Source organism: Pagrus pagrus (genome assembly GCF_965226575.1).
Source record: "Pagrus pagrus genome assembly, chromosome: 12".
In the NCBI taxonomy this organism is placed as follows: Eukaryota; Metazoa; Chordata; class Actinopteri; order Spariformes; family Sparidae; genus Pagrus; species Pagrus pagrus.
Window position 1 is genome coordinate 1174285 of NC_140196.1, and position 18841 is coordinate 1193125.

Genomic DNA, 18841 nt, shown 5'->3' on the forward strand with positions numbered 1-18841 from the left:
GAAGAGGACACACTCTGTTCCTCAAGTGGAAAATATTAAAATTCAGACTCTAAATTAAACTGAGTGCTGCTGAACACGGGTCGGACTGACCCGGCTGGACTGGACCAATAAAACTCCATTAAACATTAGCAGGTCCTGAAGGGCCCGTCTGTATTCAGCTGCTGTTATAAAGCCGCTGTGGTTCATGTTTATGTCTTATGTTAGAAGTCTTCTCGCTGCGCTGCATGCTGGGATACGAGTCGGCCTCTAAAGGGTTAAATACTTTATAGTTCCCTGTGTTATCATCACGTATCATGTAGTAGTTGTACTTTACACCTGAAACATGGTGCAACTATTTAAGTCTTAACTGGCTCGTTGCACCATCACTGCAGCGTGACTTTCTGCTCGCTGGTGGAATAACTTCTCGTTTATCATCACGTAAAGGTCCACAAGGAACTCTGTGGGGTTGTGGGTCGGGCCAGCGGCAGCAGAACACCTCAGAACAAACAAGGTCTTTGTCCAACTTCTGACTTGAAGTGATGATTTGTTCAATCAGCTCGTTAAAACAGGTTTCTATCAGCAAGAAGACAGAGAGCAGAGCAGATGAGTGAAGCTGCTGAGAGTGGAGTGAAGCTGCTGTCCTGTAACATCCACTGGAGCAGCCAGTCACCTGACGACTGGCGTTTCCTCGTTACATCACTGAAGATGGAAAAGTTACTTTATGTTACTTCATGTTAAAACATGTAGTCAGTAACCTCATACAAGAATCACAATATTAAAGTAATGTAACTGATTACTTTCAGGTACTTTTGGATTGCCTCAATATAAAGATTCGACAAAATGTTGGAAATCTATACAGAGGCCGACTACAAAAGTCTGGCTAGAGGACATTGTACAAGTTATAGCGATGGAAAAAATAACGTATTCACTGAAAGGAAAATATGTGTGAAGAAATGTGGACTTCAATCAGCCCTCAGTCTCTGAAGTGACCGTAGCATCTTCCCCCTGTGCAACCACTGGGCAGCCCGATGCCACAGTACCCTTTGCCTCTGTACCGATGAGTGCCATCTGGTTTTGAGTGTTTTTATAATTCTTTTATTTTATTTTATTTATGATTTTGTCTGGTAGCTTGTTTCTCATGTTTACTGTATTTGTAATGTGTTGTAAAAAATCCATAAACACATTTGGAAAAAGAAAAAAGAAAGATTCGTGAAAATAAATAATAAGATGATGAAAACACACAATCCTCTGAATGTACCTGTAATCTAATTACATCTTTTGTTCTGTAACTTCATTGGAACACAGTTACCTTTTTTATGTATCCTAATTACATAATCCTGTTACATGTATCCCATTACTCTGAAGACTGGAGATCAATATGTTTCTGTTTTATTAAATCAATTAATCTGAATCTGCAAATAAATATAGAGTGCAAGTACCACAGAACTATACTTAGGTACACAGTAATTTAGTAAATGTATTTAGTTACTTTCCACCACATTTATTATTACCAGGGGTGGAAGTAACTAATTACAGATATTTGATTGTAATTAAGTCATTTTTGAGTATTTTTTAAAACCTGTAATTGTACTTAAGTAAACATTACACCATGTAATCTACTTAGTTACTTTTGAAATCATAATTTTAGTTTAAAAGTAACTAATACTCTGGGAAGTCTTATTTTAATAACAGTAGTTTACTTGTAATTGAGTAATATTTCAGTAACGTAACTGAACTCGTGTTCTGATTCTGACACTTTGGGTCTGTTTGTCAGATCCGATTCACCAGAGTCCAGAAACGTTTCTGTCATTTCTGAATACCAACAAAATTACACCTGAACTGTGAGTTACTCGTCTCCAGACGTGTGTGTGTGTGTGTGTGTGTGTGTGTGTGTGTGTGTGTGTGTGTGTGTGTGTGTGTGTGTGTCCAGCACTAACCAGCGCCCGCGGCTCTGATTTCTCGTTGTGCGTCTTCCTACTGAGGATTGTTTCCATTTGTAAACTGTATCCTGAGGCTGAGGTTGTGACTGAGCAGCAGACACACCCTGCACCGCAGACACAAACACACACACTCACAGTTACTCACACACACATTATGACCCATCGCACACACCCTGTCAGTACCTGGTTACACACACAAACACTTTCCCCATCGCTAATCTGCACAAGAACACTGCTGCAGGCCTCCACACACACACACACACACACACACACACACACACACACACACACACACACTCAGAGCCACGCCCGGCCTGTTCCTGTTGCCGTGTCGACGCCACACCCTGAACACACACACCTTATCAACACCTGGCTGCATTTCTCAACCCTGAGTTCACTTTTTAGCTGGAATGTAACTGAGTACATTTACTCGAGTACTGTGAGGACACTGGTGACATATTTGTACTTTGTTCGTGTATTCAGGAGGAAATATTGTAGTTTTCCTCCACTACACTTAAAGTTTGCAGTTTGCTTACAGATTTGACAGGTTTTATAAGAAGTCTGTTGACTGTCTGTGTGTTTGAGTGAAAAACTGTCACAAGAAGAAACAAAAACACGTCAAGCGTCGTAAATAACAACAAAAATAAAAACCTGTTGTGAAATGAAAACACTAACAACATTTAAAATGAAGAGGATGAAGCTGAAAGTGTTAATAAAGACAGCAGGAGGAATATGAGGCGTGTCGACTCTTAATGAACAAAACAACACCGAGGCAGCCATCTTGGATCTTAATGATTATATGTTTATGTTTTGATAAGTAAACAACAGGTACGAGGCATTTTAAACTGGACGTCAGCAGTTGAAGGATGATTTATCATCAGAGTGTCTGTCTCTGACCCTCGAGGGGCTCTCACTGACATCATCAAACTACAGACGCAGTTTGATGATGTCATATGAAGGTTGTTTTACAGTTTTCTTCATGTTTTGTTGAGGTGAAAGTGACAGACGACCAGGTGAAGCGCTCCCTCGAGGACACTGGTGTGAATGTTTGATGTCTCATAGACTCTTGTTCATCTGCTCAGGCGTTAGTGTCTCTGAACCTTTTTTAAGAGGGTCATCATGAAACATTTAGGGTGGGACGAGCAGGGGGGTCATGACCCGAGGCTTTGTGCTCACTGCAGCGGTCCACGGCTCAGGTCCGACCTGAGGCCCTCTGCTGCATGTCATCACCACTTCCTGTGATTCCTCTGAGCTGTCCCGTCCAAAAACCCATGAAAAGGTAAAAAATAGATTAAAAAACCAACAACTTTAAATCAAAATCATCTGAATAATGAAAAGCATCAAGTCTGCATTCATCAGAAAAACATCAACGAGAGCCTGAGCTGGAGAGAACTCAGAGAGCAGTAACTGCTCACCTTCTTAAATGTTCTGATGTTTCCACATTGGGTCATAGTCAGTCTGAACACACTCGCTCTAGTGTTCAGAACAAAACCAGAACCTGCTCACATCCGATCACCCGATCAAGTTATTGATTTTATGATAAGCTTCTTACAATACATGATACAGTTATTGTCCAATATGTGTTTATATTTAAGATACACATCAAGGAGGAAAATGTTCCTGATGATCTCAGGTTTTATTTCATTTTACATTATATAATTATGATGTTTATTATTATGATGTTTATTATTATGATGTGTATTATTGTGATGTTTATTATTATGATGTGTATTATTATGATGTGTATAATTATGATGTTTATTATGATGATGTTTATTATGATGTATATTATTATGATGTTTATTATGATGGTGTTTATTATGATGTTTATTATTATTATGATGTTTATTATTATGATGTATATAATTATGATGTGTATTATTATGATGTATATTATTATGATGTTTATTATGATGATGTATATAATTATGATGTGTATTATTATGATGTGTATTATTATGATGTATATTATTATGATGTTTATTATGATGATGTTTATTATGATGATGTTTATTATTATGATGTTTATAATTTTGCTGGCTGAACTCACTTTCTACAACAAACCCATTCAAAGGGTTCTGTAACACCAGTCTGGTCAGTCACACTCCGGTCCAGTAGGCGGCGGTACTGCAGGGAACACGGACCGGCAGTGATCTTCAGAACACGGACGCTGCAGTGGAGCCAGTGGACCGCCGGTGTGTTTCTGCAGGAGCTGTTCGGCTGATTGTCGGTAACAAAGCTGCTGTTAATCAGAACTTCTGTTCAGCTAACGGTGCCGCAGTGTTGCTGTTAGCTGTTAGCTGCTAGCTGTGAGCGCAGATGAAGCGAGTGGACGCTAGCAACAAGGAAACATTAGCTTAACCATCGGGCAGAGAGTGAGAGAGGTTCACTCAGTGCTTGTTAACATAACTTTAATTAATGCATGTGTGAAGTGTGATTAAATGTGTCCCGGTGGACAGAAGACGTGGAAAAAAGCTGCTATGTGATTTCATTTTAGCGCTACTTTCGGTAGCTAGCGTTAGCAGTGCAGCTTGCTAACGAAGGTAAACCGGTGTGTATGCTAACGTTAGCTGAGCTGCACACGCCCCTTCAGGTCTCATGTGATTGGAATAAAACTAACTGACATTAAAAGACAGAGAATATTAACCCTGAGTAAAATTATAGCTTGTCTTTACGTCCACTGTGGCGTTTAAAAGGCTCCGTTGTCTTGAATTGTCCGTCTAAAACAGACTGCCAAACTCCATTGAAAAACTTCTGAAATTAAAGTGAGTATCCCTCTCGGACACGACATAGTCTTTCAGGAGTCAGTTGGGTCTACTGCTGAAATAACTTGGTGTTGTACATCGTTCGGCCAATATTTCTATCCCGAATCCCACGAAGGGTTTCATTTATTCATTAAAATGTTAAATCACATCATTGTAGTCGATAATGTCTCCCAGGTTAGCAGAGCGGAAAAATGTACTGATTTATGGGTGAAGTCTGGCATTGAATAACTTATTTCATTTGGTAGCCATGTTTCAAAACCTACTAATATTTACAGTAAATGCTTAATTTCAGTGTCAGGTAGCCAGACTCCCATCGCTGTGCACAGGCTCATCTGAGAGAGTCTGTTCAGTCCCTGAAGCAGCAGGTTTAACAACATACAAGAGTTAATGTAAAGACAGATAGCAGAGTTTGGATCCCAGATCAGAGTCGAGGAATCGACTCTGAAGAAGTAAACTGACCGCGGTTTGTCACTTCTCAGGTTTAAGGGTCTACAGAGGAGGAAACTCCCCCGGCCGTCAGTCCACCATGGCGGACATCAAGAACTTCCTGTACGCCTGGTGTGGAAAAAAGAAGCTGACTCCAAACTACGACATCCGAGCTGCCGGCAACAAAAACAGGCAGAAGTTCATGTGTGAGGTGAGTTTTCTGACCATCGCATCTTCTCAGTACCTGGCTGCCTGTCTCCAGCCTGTCTCCTCACATAAACCCTCCTCTGTTCAGGTCCGTGTCGATAGCTTCAGCTACATCGGGATGGGAAACTCCACCAACAAGAAGGACGCTCAGACCAACGCTGCCAGGGACTTTGTCAACTACCTGGTCCGAATCGGGGAGATGAACGCGGCAGAGGTCCCGGCTCTGGGGGTCAGCACTGCTCCAGTTGTTCTGTCAATGATGAGATGACGTTTCAGACGTCTCAGTTTTAATCCTGGTGCTGAATTAAAAAGCTCTGATTGAAGCGTTGCTTAAAAGCTGAATGTTGTGACACCAGGCGAGCGCTCCAGAAGCAGACCAGCTTGATGGAGGAGGAGCAGGTGAAGGAGGAGCAGGAGCAGGAGGAGCAGCAGCAGCTGGTGGGTTTGGAAACCTTCCTTCCAGCGGTCCACTGCCTCCTCACCTTGTAGTCAAACAGGAGCACGGTATGTTATTGTCCCTCTCACAGAGTCTGAAGGTCCTTCATGTGGCGGTGACGGAGGTCTTCTGAGGAGACGTCACCTGAACGCTTCACTGTCAGTGATGTTGATGGTGGAACAGGAGACGTCCACAAAGTAAAAATGTTGATTATGTGTTTGTCTGTTGTTAGAAGAGAGCGGCTTCAGCGGGCCGGTACCAGGAGTGACTGGACTCGGTTACTCCGGAGGAGGAAACATGGGGAGGGGCGGAGGAGGAGGAAGAGGAGGAGGAGGAGCTGAGTGGGACCGAGGAGCCAACCTGAAGGAGTACTACGCCAAGAGAGACGAACAGGAAGCTCAGGCGGTACGGCACCAGAACCAGCTGGCTCTGGATTGGATAACATTAAGTATTTCCTGCAGACAGTGAAGGTGTTCTGGTTTTCTGTTTGGTCCCTGTAGACTCTGGAGTCGGAGGAGGTGGACCTGAACGCTAATCTCCATGGTAACTGGACGCTGGAGAACGCCAAGGCCCGTCTGAACCAGTTCTTCCAGAAGGAGAAAACCAGCGCTGAGTATAAATACAGCCAAGTGGGACCGGACCACAACAGGTCTGGATCAGAATTCTCCAAATCCAGTCTGACAGTTTGAGCTGATTGTTACCTGTTCACTCTTATTCACCTGAGCCCTGAATGAATGTGTATCAATGAGTTGGTTGGTAGTTGAAATCCCACTCTTGGTGTTCGGTTGTTGGTCGGAGATGTTTCCTGTATGTTTTTCTGCCGGACTGCTGTGAACCCAGAGACCTCCAGAGTGTGTCGGCCACACCACGGAGGACTCACTGTCCCACCGACCAACCAGAGCAGAGAGCAGGCTCACACACACACACACACACAGACACACACACACACAGACACACACACACACAGACACACACACACTCACCAGCTGAATCAGTTTCCAGAATGATTATAAATGGGAACAGAAGTTCTGTTTTGGTTTGTGCTGAGTTGTTGGACTATAACAGAAGAAGAGAACGGTGCAGATTTAATACAAGAACAAGAACATTTGTTACAAGCGCACCAACAAATCTACTGAGCAGAAACGTAGACATGCAGAAAACATGACGGACAGACGAGGACAGATTTTGGCGTCCTGTTAGAAAACAGCCAACATTTAGCTGGTGAGTTGGGCCGCTGTTGAGTATTTGTAGGCTGAAGTGACACCAGAACTCAGAACCACACTGAAGGAAGACATGGGGCAGCGTTTAGGTGCACTAAAGCTGTCCCATGGGTGCAGCTCGGGCTCAGAGTCTGGTTGTGATTTCTGGTGTCACTGTTCGCTGCAGGGCAGAGAGCAGCCGGGAGAAGCCGCAGTCAGAGCTGCTGATTGGTGTTTTTTAATCTCAAGTCTGGCAGAAAAACATACAGGCTTCCTCCTGAGAGCACAGCAGGTGAGTCCATCGCTTCACCAGTTACTTCTGTGTTTATCCTGACCACAGGAAGTGAAGCTGCGATGTTTGTGTTTGTGTCTGCAGGAGCTTCATAGCAGAGATGCAACTGTTCGTGAGGCAGCTCGGCAGAAGTAAGAGACTTTTCCTCTGAATACGTATCGTGTGCCGTCGTGAGGTAGTTTACATCCTCAAGCGTCTGCAGAGCGAGCTGTGACGACCGCTGAGCGGTGGTCTGGTGTCGTCTGTTAACGATGTAACGTCTTGTGCTCTGCTCCTCAGGGATCACAGCTCGAGAGCACGGCTCCAACAAGAAGCTGGCGGCCCAGTCGTGCGCTCTGTCTCTGGTCCGACAGCTTTACCACCTGGGAGTGATCGAGGCGTATTCAGGAGTCACCAAGAAGAAGGAGGGAGAGACTGTGCGTCTGCAGCGCCCCGTAGATCTAACTGAAACGTTTCACTGAGAGACGTTTGTGTTTTGTGACGTCCTGTGTTTTTGTCCAGCTGGAGGCGTACGACGTCAACGTGTCTCCTGACCTGCAGCAGCAGCTCGCCAGTGTCGTCCAGGAGCTCGGAGTCAGCATCCCCTCACCTGTGAGTCACCTGAGCCACCAAACTGAGCGCAGATCAGCGTGCTGAGGGTTAATCCTCTGTGACCTGGACTCTGACTTTACTGTGTTTGATCCCGTCCAGCCTGAAGACGCCAGCAGCTCGGTGTCTCTGGTTCAGGGGAAGATGGCGATGTTTGAGCCGTCACAGCGTCAGAGCGGAGCCGGGGTCGTCCCCTGGTCGCCCCCGCAGGTCAACTGGAACCCCTGGACCAGCAGCAACATCGACGAGGGACCGCTGGCCTTCGTGAGTCTTTCACCTTCAACCGTTTATTTGTTGTTAACGTCTAATATGAACACAGTTGATCCAGGACAGAGCACACGTCACGTAACGTAGTGATGTCATCACACATGTAGGTCATGACGAGGCTGCAGACAGAAGCGGTGTTAAAACAGTGAACGCTAAACAGTTTCATGTCAACAGCAGGAGGTCAGCTGCAGGGTTATAAAGGGAAGATGTTGCTATTGGCTGCTCTGTTGTGATGTCACCGTGTTACATGAGTGACTGTGACCCCTCCTGCAGTGCACCCCGGAGCAGATCAGTGGCGACCTGCACGATGAGCTGATGTACCAGCTGGACCATGACGAGACCCTGCAGAAGGTCGGTCTGCTTTTAGTGACGTTTCCTCTCGTTCTTTGTTCTGAAGTAAAACTTTATTTAAAACGTGTGTCGTTCAGATCCTGTCAGAGCGCGACCAGCTGCCCGTCAAACAGTTTGAGGAGGAGATCATGGCCACCATCGACAGCAACCCTGTGGTGATCATCAGAGGAGCGACGGGCTGCGGTAAAACCACTCAGGTTCCTCAGTACATCCTGGACCGCTGCATCAAAGGAGGCAAAGCGTCTGACTGCAACATCGTCGTCACGCAGGTGAGGCTTCCTCTTTGTTCGCCTGCAGACAGCAGCAACAGGACACACAGGAACTGAACTTTAATGTTGTCAGAAGAAATCATCAGATTGAATTCATCGAATGTTTTTTCTCCTCGGCAGTTTACAGCAGAAACTTCCCAACGTGTCTCATAAACAACAGGATGATTAAAGAAGAACAAACATGAAGAATTTGTTTAAAATCCTCCGGCTTTTCTTTCAGATCTCATGTTTATGATTTTATAGAAACTTTCAAACTAAAAGCGTTCGCTCAGGTTTGATCTGAATCTGACCTCAGGTTTAAAGACCAGTGATGTTTAATATCTGACAGACTATCAGTCGTCTTCTTAAATCCCCTCTGATGCCGGTTACTGTGCATATTCTGCTTGTTGACTGCCGATCCACACAAACTTGGTACCTCTCGTACGTTCTTCAGCCAAGGAGGATCAGCGCTGTGTCTGTGGCCGAGAGAGTCGCCTACGAGAGAGCAGAGGATCTTGGGAAATCCTGCGGCTACAGTGTCCGTTTTGAGTCCGTCCTCCCTCGCCCCCACGCCAGCATCCTCTTCTGCACCGTCGGTACGTAAAAAGCCTGTAACTGATCCCTGCTAGATGTTTAATATTCTAGGGAGCTTCTGAAAGTGTCCACCACTGAGGTCCAGACCAGCCGGGCTTCTTTTAAGAGGCAGCAGACCTGTTGGCTGACATGAAGCTCCTCTTTTGTCTCAAAACCAACATAGAAACTAGACAAGTGCAAACAACAGCATCCCTGAGCAGAAAAACGACCTCATGATGAAGCGTCTCTGTCCTCCCCTCTGATCAGACTGATGGTTAGAATGATGGTCAGTTATGAGTAAATCATGATGAAGTGTGATGCTTGTGTCCTCATAGAGCAGTGAAGTGACGACGGTGTCGCCTCGCTGAGTCTAAAACGCAGAAGTTTGTTCTGGACTCAGTTTCCGTCAGCAGGATGTTGATGACTGGGTTTTGTGTTTCAGGTGTTTTGCTGCGAAAGCTGGAAGCAGGAATCCGAGGCATCAGTCACGTCATCGTTGATGAGATCCACGAGAGAGACATCAATGTCAGTTCTTTCATGATGCAGATATACATTTATTTAGACGTGCACATCGCTCCACTTTAAAGGCTCACGAGCTACAGAGTCACAAACCAGCGATTTATGGGCTCCATCGTCATTCCCTTTGTGTGTCTGCAGACGGACTTCCTGATGGTGGTCCTCAGAGACGTGGTCCAGGCCTACCCAGAGGTCCGCGTCATCCTCATGTCGGCCACCATCGACACCACCATGTTCAGAGAATACTTCTTCAACAGCCCCATCATCGAGGTGTTCGGACGCACCTTCCCTGTTCAAGGTACGTCTGCCAGCCCCTTCAGTGTGGTGGCACGTGATCCGGAGCATCGCTGAACAAACCTGAGACGGAAACCTCGTTAAGTTATTTAAATGTTGCAGATCATCAGTAAGACTTCAGAGGATCTGAAACACCTCATTTAAATAACTTTCAGTTTGCTCCTCCAACTACGATATTTGAGAGTTTACAAAAATCAAATCACTTCCAATAAATCATGTTTCAAACTTAACACAGGATGAAGATTTCTGATGAGGGGTCATTAGTAACCTGGTGCTGTATCGAGAGCTTTCAGGACGACTCATTTTTGCATTTTTCACAGAGTATTTCCTGGAAGATTGTATCCAGATGACCAACTTCGTCCCTCCACCAATGGACCGCAAGAAGAAGGATAAAGACGAGGAGGGAGGAGAGGACGATGTAAGTTTCCTGATGTGAGACTTGTTTCTGCTGCTCCGTGTGGCCGAAACAAACGATGACGAGAAAATATCACAGCTTTCTTTAAAAGTCTGAGTGAGTGTAACGCCCTCGCTCTCTGCAGACGAACTGTAATGTGATCTGTGGGCCGGAGTACTCTGCGGAGACCAAGCGTTCGATGGCTCAGATTAACGAGAAGGAGACGTCGTTCGAGCTGGTGGAGGCTCTGCTCAAGTACATCGAGACGCTGCAGGTGGGCGGAGCCGTGCTCATCTTCCTGCCCGGCTGGAACCTCATCTACTCCATGCAGAGACACCTGGAGACCAACCCACACTTTGGTACATCAGCACAACACAACACAGCACAACACAGCACAGCACAGCACAGCACAGCACAGCACAGCACAACACAACACAACACAACACAACACAACACAACACAACACAACACAACACAGCACAGCACAGCACAGCACAGCACAGCACAGCACAACACAACACAACACAACACAACACAACACAACACAACACAGCTGAGTACAACAACAATATTGAACATCAAGAATCCAAAATGTGCATCAAAATAAATGAAATCAGTACAAATGTCGTATCAAACATGGAAACCAGCTTCGGGTCCGACTGTGGTGAACGGGTTGTTTTTTTTGTCTTTGTTTCCAGGAAGTAACCGGTACCGGGTCCTGCCGCTGCACTCACAGATCCCCCGGGAGGAGCAGAGGAGGGTGTTTGAACCAGTTCCAGACAACATCACGAAGGTCTGAGACGCTGCAGGACACAAATACTTTGTTTTTTATTTGATTAGTGAGATTCAGACCAGAAAGAACAACATCCATTCAGTTTAGATCCATTATCGTCAAGTCGATGGCAATATTGCCTCCATCACAATCAGCAGAAGACAAAACATCCGTCACATGTTCTGGTGGTTTTTAGTTTTCTGCCTCATGTGAGACACGAAGAGTCAAGTCTGTGTTTGTTCCTTCAGAAGAAGGAAACAGTTATTCTGCCACCAAACCCTCTGAATAAACTCTGTCCAGCTCGTAAACCAACATCCTTTCAGATCTGTGTTGCATGAATCACTTGATACGTGACAAAGTGTGGTACAGAGACGTCACAGTGATGTTTGTCGTTCGTATCTGCAGGTGATCCTGTCGACCAACATCGCAGAGACGAGCATCACCATCAACGACGTCGTCTACGTCATCGACTCCTGCAAGTAAGTGTGTCAGAGCAGAGTAACTGAGTACTGCAGGACAAGTTGAGTCGTCTCCTGTCATCCTACTTTCCACCTCTACACCTCAGAGTGAAATATTGTGCTGTTACTGCGCTACATTCATGTGACAGTATGACAGTGTAGTATTAATACTGTGCCGCAGTAAAGGATGTGAGTATTTCCTCTGTGTCGGACTTAAATGTCACATCCCAGTTTAAAGATCCACCTGTTGGTGTCCTGACAGGCAGAAGGTGAAGCTCTTCACCTCCCACAACAACATGACCAACTACGCCACCGTCTGGGCCTCCAAGACCAACCTGGAGCAGAGGAAAGGTCGAGCCGGCCGAGTCCGACCCGGGTTCTGCTTCCACCTCTGCAGCCACGCTCGATTCGAGAGGTATGACCCGTTAATACCCCCGACCCCTCCTGAAGCCTCCTCAGTCTGCAGTCAGCTGTGTGGTTTCCATCAGACTGATCACAGGTGTGTGTGTCTGTGTGTGTGTGTCTGTGTGCGTGTGCGTGTGCGTGTGTCTGTGTGTGTGTATGTGTGTGTGTTTGTGTATGTGTGCGTGTCTGTGTGTGTTTGTGTATGTGTGCGTGTGTGTGTGTGTGTTTGTGTATGTGTGCGTGTGTGTGTCTGTGTGCGTGTGTGTGTGTGTGTCTGTGTGTGTGTGTGTGTGTGTCTGTGTGTTTGTGTATGTGTGCGTGTGTGTGTGTTTGTGTGTCTGTGTGTGTGTCTGTGTGTCTGTGTGTATGTGTGTGTGTGTGTCTGTGTCTGTGTGTGTCTGTGTGTTTGTGTATGTGTGCGTGTGTGTGTGTGTGTCTGTGTGTTTGTGTGTGTGTGTCTGTGTCTGTGTGTGTGTCTGTGTGTGTGTGTGTCTGTGTGTCTGTGTATGTGTGCGTGTGTGTGTGTGTCTGTGTGTGTGTCTGTGTCGTGTGTGTGTGTGTGTGTGTGTCTGTGTGTCTGTGTATGTGTGCGTGTGTATGTGTGCGTGTGTGTGTGTGTGTGTGTGTGTGTGTGTGTGTGCAGGCTGGAGACTCACATGACTCCAGAGATCTTCAGGACGCCGCTGCACGAAGTCGCTCTGAGCATCAAACTGCTGAGACTCGGAGCCATCGGACACTTCCTGTCCAAGGCCATCGAGCCGCCGCCGCTGGACGCCGTCATCGAGGCCGAACACACTCTGAAAGGTACAACACGCACACGCACACACACACACACACACACACACACACACACACACACTTGCTGTATTATTTACCTGTCAGAATCAAAAATAAATAAAGGCATCAATTAATTTATAAAATGGGACATAAACTGATATTTGTTTGTTTTTTATTGAAGCTCTTTCTCAGTATGAAACTTCTGCTGCCGTGTGTTTCTCCGTCACAACACAAGATGTTTGTGCAGAAGCTGAAACTGAGCAGAACTTATTTCTGGTGCATTTAATGTCATATTTACTTCTTTATGTTTTTTAGATTTTGCCGGTGTCGCTGTAGCAGATGACATCTGATTCTGTTTAATACAGTAACACCAAATTAAATCTAACTGAATATTTAAAAGTCAAAATAATGTCAAAGGGATTTTCCAGAAGAAAAAAAAAGGCTTTTGAGGAACTCTGAGAAATAATGTGGATGTTTGTTTTTATGGTATAAAATATGAACATTTTGTCGTCTTGTCTCAGAGCTGGACGCTCTGGACTCCAACGATGAACTGACTCCTCTGGGACGGATTCTGGCTCGCCTGCCCATCGAGCCTCGGCTGGGGAAGATGATGATCATGGGCTGCATCTTCCAGTCAGTTTGTCCTGCTGCTCTTCACCGTACAGATCAGCTGACTGCCTGCTTCCTGTCTGACTGATTTAAATGTGTTTCCTCACATCTCCCTCTAGCGTTGGAGACGCCATGTGCACCATCTCTGCTGCCTCCTGTTTCCCGGAGCCGTTCATCAGCGAGGGGAAACGTCTCGGCTTCGTCCACAGAAACTTCTCCGGCAGCCGGTTCTCTGATCACGTGGCTCTGCTGTCCGTCTTCCAGGCGTGGGACGACGTCAGGTCGGTCTGAGCGCTCAGTCTGTCAGCTGATGTGCCGGCTCAAATGAAGAAGACTTGTGTGTCTGACCCTTCGTTGTTGTTGTCGTTGTGTTCATGTCAGGATTAACGGTGAAGACGCAGAAAATAACTTCTGTGAACACAAACGTCTCAACATGTCGACTCTGAGGATGACCTGGGAGGCCAAAGTCCAGCTGAAGGAGATCCTGGTCAACTCTGGGTTTCCTGAAGGTACCTGAACGCACCAGATACACGTTAAAGCTCAAACCGTCAGTTGTCTTCATGTTCGTTCTCCTGCGTCTCCGTCAGAGTGTTTGATGACTCAGATGTTCAACACGGTCGGACCGGACAACAACCTGGACCTGGTGGTTTCTCTACTGACCTTCGGCTTGTACCCGAACGTCTGCTACCACAAAGAGAAGAGGAAGATCCTGACCACCGAGGGGCGCAACGCCCTCATCCACAAATCCTCCGTCAACTGCCCCTTCAGCAGCCACGACATGACCTACCCCTCTCCGTTCTTTGTCTTCGGTGAGAAGGTACGAGTCACATTTATGTTTTTATGACGAGTGACCAAATCAGAAAATGACAAAACTAGCTGACATTTCCTGCTAAATACTGAGCTGACAGAAGAGTAACTGTAACTAATATCCCAGATCTCTGAACACAACATGTTGTGTGTCATGGTTGTGTTGTTGTAACTGTGTTTGTTGTTTGTGTCTCAGATCCGAACGAGAGCGATCTCAGCTAAAGGGATGACTCTGGTCAGTCCGCTGCAGCTGCTGCTGTTCGCCTGCAAGAAGATCGGCTCCAACGGAGACATCGTGGAGCTCGATGACTGGTGAGAAGTCACGTGATCAGAGTTACGGTCAGACCTCCGGCTGATTCACATCTGGGTTAACCAATGAACAGCCTCGGTTCAGAGAAAACCGTTTTCTCTTTCATGAATCAAATATACAAACAGTTTGAGATTGTTTGTGTTGACTGACTGATTAATCAGCTGATCACGTCACTGCAGACTGATGAGACAGTTCACAGTGACTGTTGATCGTCAGAACAGACCAACAACATGTGGTCCGCTCTGAGTGTCCCACAGGAAGTGAGTGATGACCTTTCACATTAATGCGTGCAGGATCAAACTGAAGATTCCTCACGAGGTGGCGGGCGGCGTCGCGGCTCTGCGGGCCGGACTGGAGGCTCTGGTTGTCGAGGTGACCAAAGATCCAGAATACATCAGACAGATAGACCAAAGCAACCAGCGGCTGCTCAACGTCATCAGACACGTGTCCAAACCGTCTGCAGCCGGACTCAACATGGTGGCCAGCAACCAGAGGTACACACACACACACACACACACACAGCAACCAGAGGTACACACACACACACACACACACACACACAGCAACCAGAGGTACACACACACACACACACACACACACACACACACACACACACACACAGCAACCAGAGGTACACACACACACACACACACACACACACACACACACACGTACACACACAGCAACCAGAGGTACACACACACACACATACACACAGCAACCAGAGGTACACACACACACACACAGCAACCAGAGGTACACACACACACACACAGCAACCAGAGGTACACACACACATACACACAGCAACCAGAGGTACACACACACACACACACAGCAACCAGAGGTACACACACACACACACACACACACACACACACACACATACACACGTACACACACAGCAACCAGAGGTACACACACACACACACACACACAGCAACCAGAGGTACACACACACACACACACACACACACACACACACACACACACACACAGCAACCAGAGGTACACACACACACACACAGCAACCAGAGGTACACACACACACACACACACACAGCAACCAGAGGTACACACACACACACACACACACACACACACACGTACACACACAGCAACCAGAGGTACACACACACATACACACAGCTACCAGAGGTACACACACACACACACAACAACCAGAGCTACACACACACACACACACACACATACAGACAACAACCAGAGGTACACACATGTACACACACACACACACACACACAGAACTTGCTGAATATAAAATCAAAGTTTTTGATTTTTTTAAAACATGTTTTAACTTTATTAACTTTTAAAGGGTCAGTTCACCAAAAACACGTCTAACTGTGACTCACCTCCATCACCTCTGCACAGGATGGGAGACGGACCTCGACCTCCAAAGATGGGACGCTTTGACGGAGGAGGTGGAGGAGGAGGAGGCTACCGAGGAGGAGGAGGAGGAGGGGGAGGTTACAGGGGAGGGGGAGGATACGGAGGTGGAGGAGGAGGGTATGGAGGAGGAGGGGGAGGATACAGGGGAGGAGGAGGGTACAGGGGAGGTGGGGGTTACAGAGGTGGAGGAGGATACAGAGGAGGAGGTGGATATGGAGGAGGAGGAGGTTATAGAGGAGGTGGGGGCTACAGAGGAGGTGGAGGGGGATACCGAGGGGGAGGAGGAGGTGGAGGGTACCGAGGGGGGGGAGGAGGAGGAGGAGGAGGAGGAGGAGGAGGAGGGTACAGAGGAGGTTATTAATGTCCTGATGACATCATTCAAACACAAACTGTATGTTTTTAGTTTTTTAGTGGGTCAGTGAAGAGACATGTTGCAGATGAAGAACCTTCAGAGCGAACCTCCTCCTGCTCCTGCTGCTCCTCCTGCTCCTGCTGCTCCTGCTGCTCCTGCTGCTTGTGTTGTATCAGGAGCTAAACTCTCTGTGGTCTCATGTCTGTCTCAGTTTGGTGAATTGTGTTTGATTGTATTGATTATGTGTATCTGCTGTCAGTGTCCCCAATAAATCTGTCATAGCTGATCAATCAGACTCACGAGTGTCATTAAAACCAGAGACATGATTAATTATGAGTCACCCATGTGAACAGCGCTCGAGCGGGTCTGACAGCATCTGATATTAAATGTTGGATCTATAAATGAAACCACGACATTATAACTGATACTCTGAACTGACTGACGGTTTTATTACTCAAACATCAGCTGCAGAAACAATAACTGAAACCTTCACAGATTGTTTCTGTGACACTGGCAGCAGCTGAGCAGCAGGTGGCGCCGTCTGTTCACAGCTCAGCTCAGGAGAACATGATTTTAATATTAAATGTCTGTTGAACTGATTATTATTCTGTATCAACAAAGCTGATGATCAATACGATTCATGATATCTATGAACAATAAACTCAGATCTGAAGGAATTTGTAATCAGATTACTGACAAAATCAATTAATTAAAAAATGTGCTCCTTTGGCTCTGATGCAGCAAGTAATCTGTAAAGTAACTAGTAACTAATACATTTATTTGATAACCAGTTATTAAATAAATGTAGTGAAGTGGAAGTATAAAGTAGCAGAAAACGGAAATACTCAAGTAAAGTACAAGTACCTCAACGTTCTCGAGAACATTATCATTGTTTATCAATTATTATTATTATTATGTTTTTACCCCGGAAAGTAACTGAGTACATTCGTAATTCAAGGTGCTCTACTTTATACTCTATTACATTTGTCTGACAGCTTAAGTTACTAGTTACTTTTCAGATTACCTTCCTGTCCAGTGCTCTCCAGATAAATAAAAGTCACACATATGAAGAGTACTCGAGTAAAAGTCTCAAAGTATCTGATGTTAAATGTACCCAAGTATAACTGATCCAGATTTACTCCAACACACTTATCTGATATCTTTAGTTACTAGTTACTTTACAGATTACATTTTTAGATGAATTGATTTTGTCATCAGTCAGATAAACACATTGTGACGACCACAGTTTATAATATTTAATATACTCAGTCGGCTCCTTCATGTTTTATTACTGATGACTTTATTAACACACGTCAGACATCAGCTCCTCATGATGACCCGGCTCATGTTCAGTTACTGACCCGCTGACTCATCGTTACAGCACTCATGTTTGACCTTTGACCTGTCAGTCATCATCTCAGCTTCACTGTGTGCGAAAGTGATGAAGATCTAATCAGAGCTCAGCTGTGTGTTAATGAACCGACTCTTCATCACAGTGACGTAGTTTCAGTCAGAGAGGCTGAAGATCCAAACATCTGTCAGAACCTGCTGAGGCAGCAGACAGTCATTAATGACACCACAACCCAACTGACTCTGACTGAGTCCCAGAGACCAGACCACGACTCAGGACGCAGAGTTCTGATCCAGAGTCCTGATCCAGAGTTCTGATCCAGAGTCCTGATCTAGAGTTCTGATCCAGAGTCCTGATCCAGAGTCCTGATCCAGAGTTCTGATCCAGAGTCCTGATCTAGAGTTCTGATCCAGAGTTCTGATCCAGTGTCCTGATCCAGAGTCCTGATCCAGAGTTCTGATCCAGAAATCTGAGAAAACATCTGAACTTTGAGTAAAAGGTTGAAATCTTAAAAAAAATCAGAATTCTAATAAATAAAGTCAGATTGTAATCTGTAAAGTAACGTACTCTGTAAAGTAACGTACTCTGTAAAGTAACGTATCAGTGTTCAGTATTTTATACGTGTTAGTTTAAACTGTCAAATCTTTAGCTGAAGAAACTAAAGTAAAAGAAAACTGAACATTTGTCTTGTGTGTTGAAGTACTTCAGTTTCAGTCAGCGGACAATAAAACAGCCAAAGTTCCTCTAAACTGTACTTCAGTTCAGTAGTTGAGTAAATGTACTTCGTTACTCTGCTCCAGATGTTAATGATCTGAATTAAAGTCCGTCTGATGACGTCTCTTTAATCACAGTTTAATTAGCAGCTCTGTCCACAGAGCTCAGGAGTAATAGAGTAACGAGCTGGTGTAATAGAGTAACGAGCTGTGTAATACAGTAACGAGCTGATATAATAGAGTAACGAGCTGTGTAATACAGTAACGAGCTGATGTAATACAGTAACGAGCTGGTGTAATAGAGTAACGAGCTGATGTAATACAGTAACGAGCTGATGTAATAGAGTAACGAGCTGTGTAATACAGTAACGAGCTGATGTAATACAGTAACGAGCTGTGTAA

General features: G+C 45.6%; 1 protein-coding gene across 1 annotated transcript; it reads left to right on the forward strand.

The window, feature by feature from the left end:
- The first annotated feature begins 3986 nt into the window (after nucleotides 1-3986).
- On the forward strand, nucleotides 3987-16665 carry dhx9 (DEAH (Asp-Glu-Ala-His) box helicase 9). The gene is made up of 28 exons (XM_084368395.1): nucleotides 3987-4149; nucleotides 5164-5321; nucleotides 5406-5546; nucleotides 5674-5821; nucleotides 5986-6158; nucleotides 6254-6402; nucleotides 7329-7375; nucleotides 7524-7660; nucleotides 7746-7835; nucleotides 7935-8096; nucleotides 8373-8450; nucleotides 8528-8719; nucleotides 9153-9294; nucleotides 9714-9796; nucleotides 9929-10085; nucleotides 10402-10499; nucleotides 10621-10834; nucleotides 11174-11268; nucleotides 11653-11726; nucleotides 11968-12120; nucleotides 12754-12914; nucleotides 13409-13520; nucleotides 13616-13777; nucleotides 13878-14005; nucleotides 14084-14313; nucleotides 14500-14615; nucleotides 14907-15107; nucleotides 16006-16665. Exons 2-28 carry the CDS (start codon nucleotides 5211-5213, stop codon nucleotides 16382-16384), a joined length of 3933 nt encoding a protein of 1310 aa, XP_084224521.1. The 5' UTR covers nucleotides 3987-4149; nucleotides 5164-5210; the 3' UTR covers nucleotides 16385-16665.
- Nucleotides 16666-18841: the final 2176 nt, after the last annotated feature.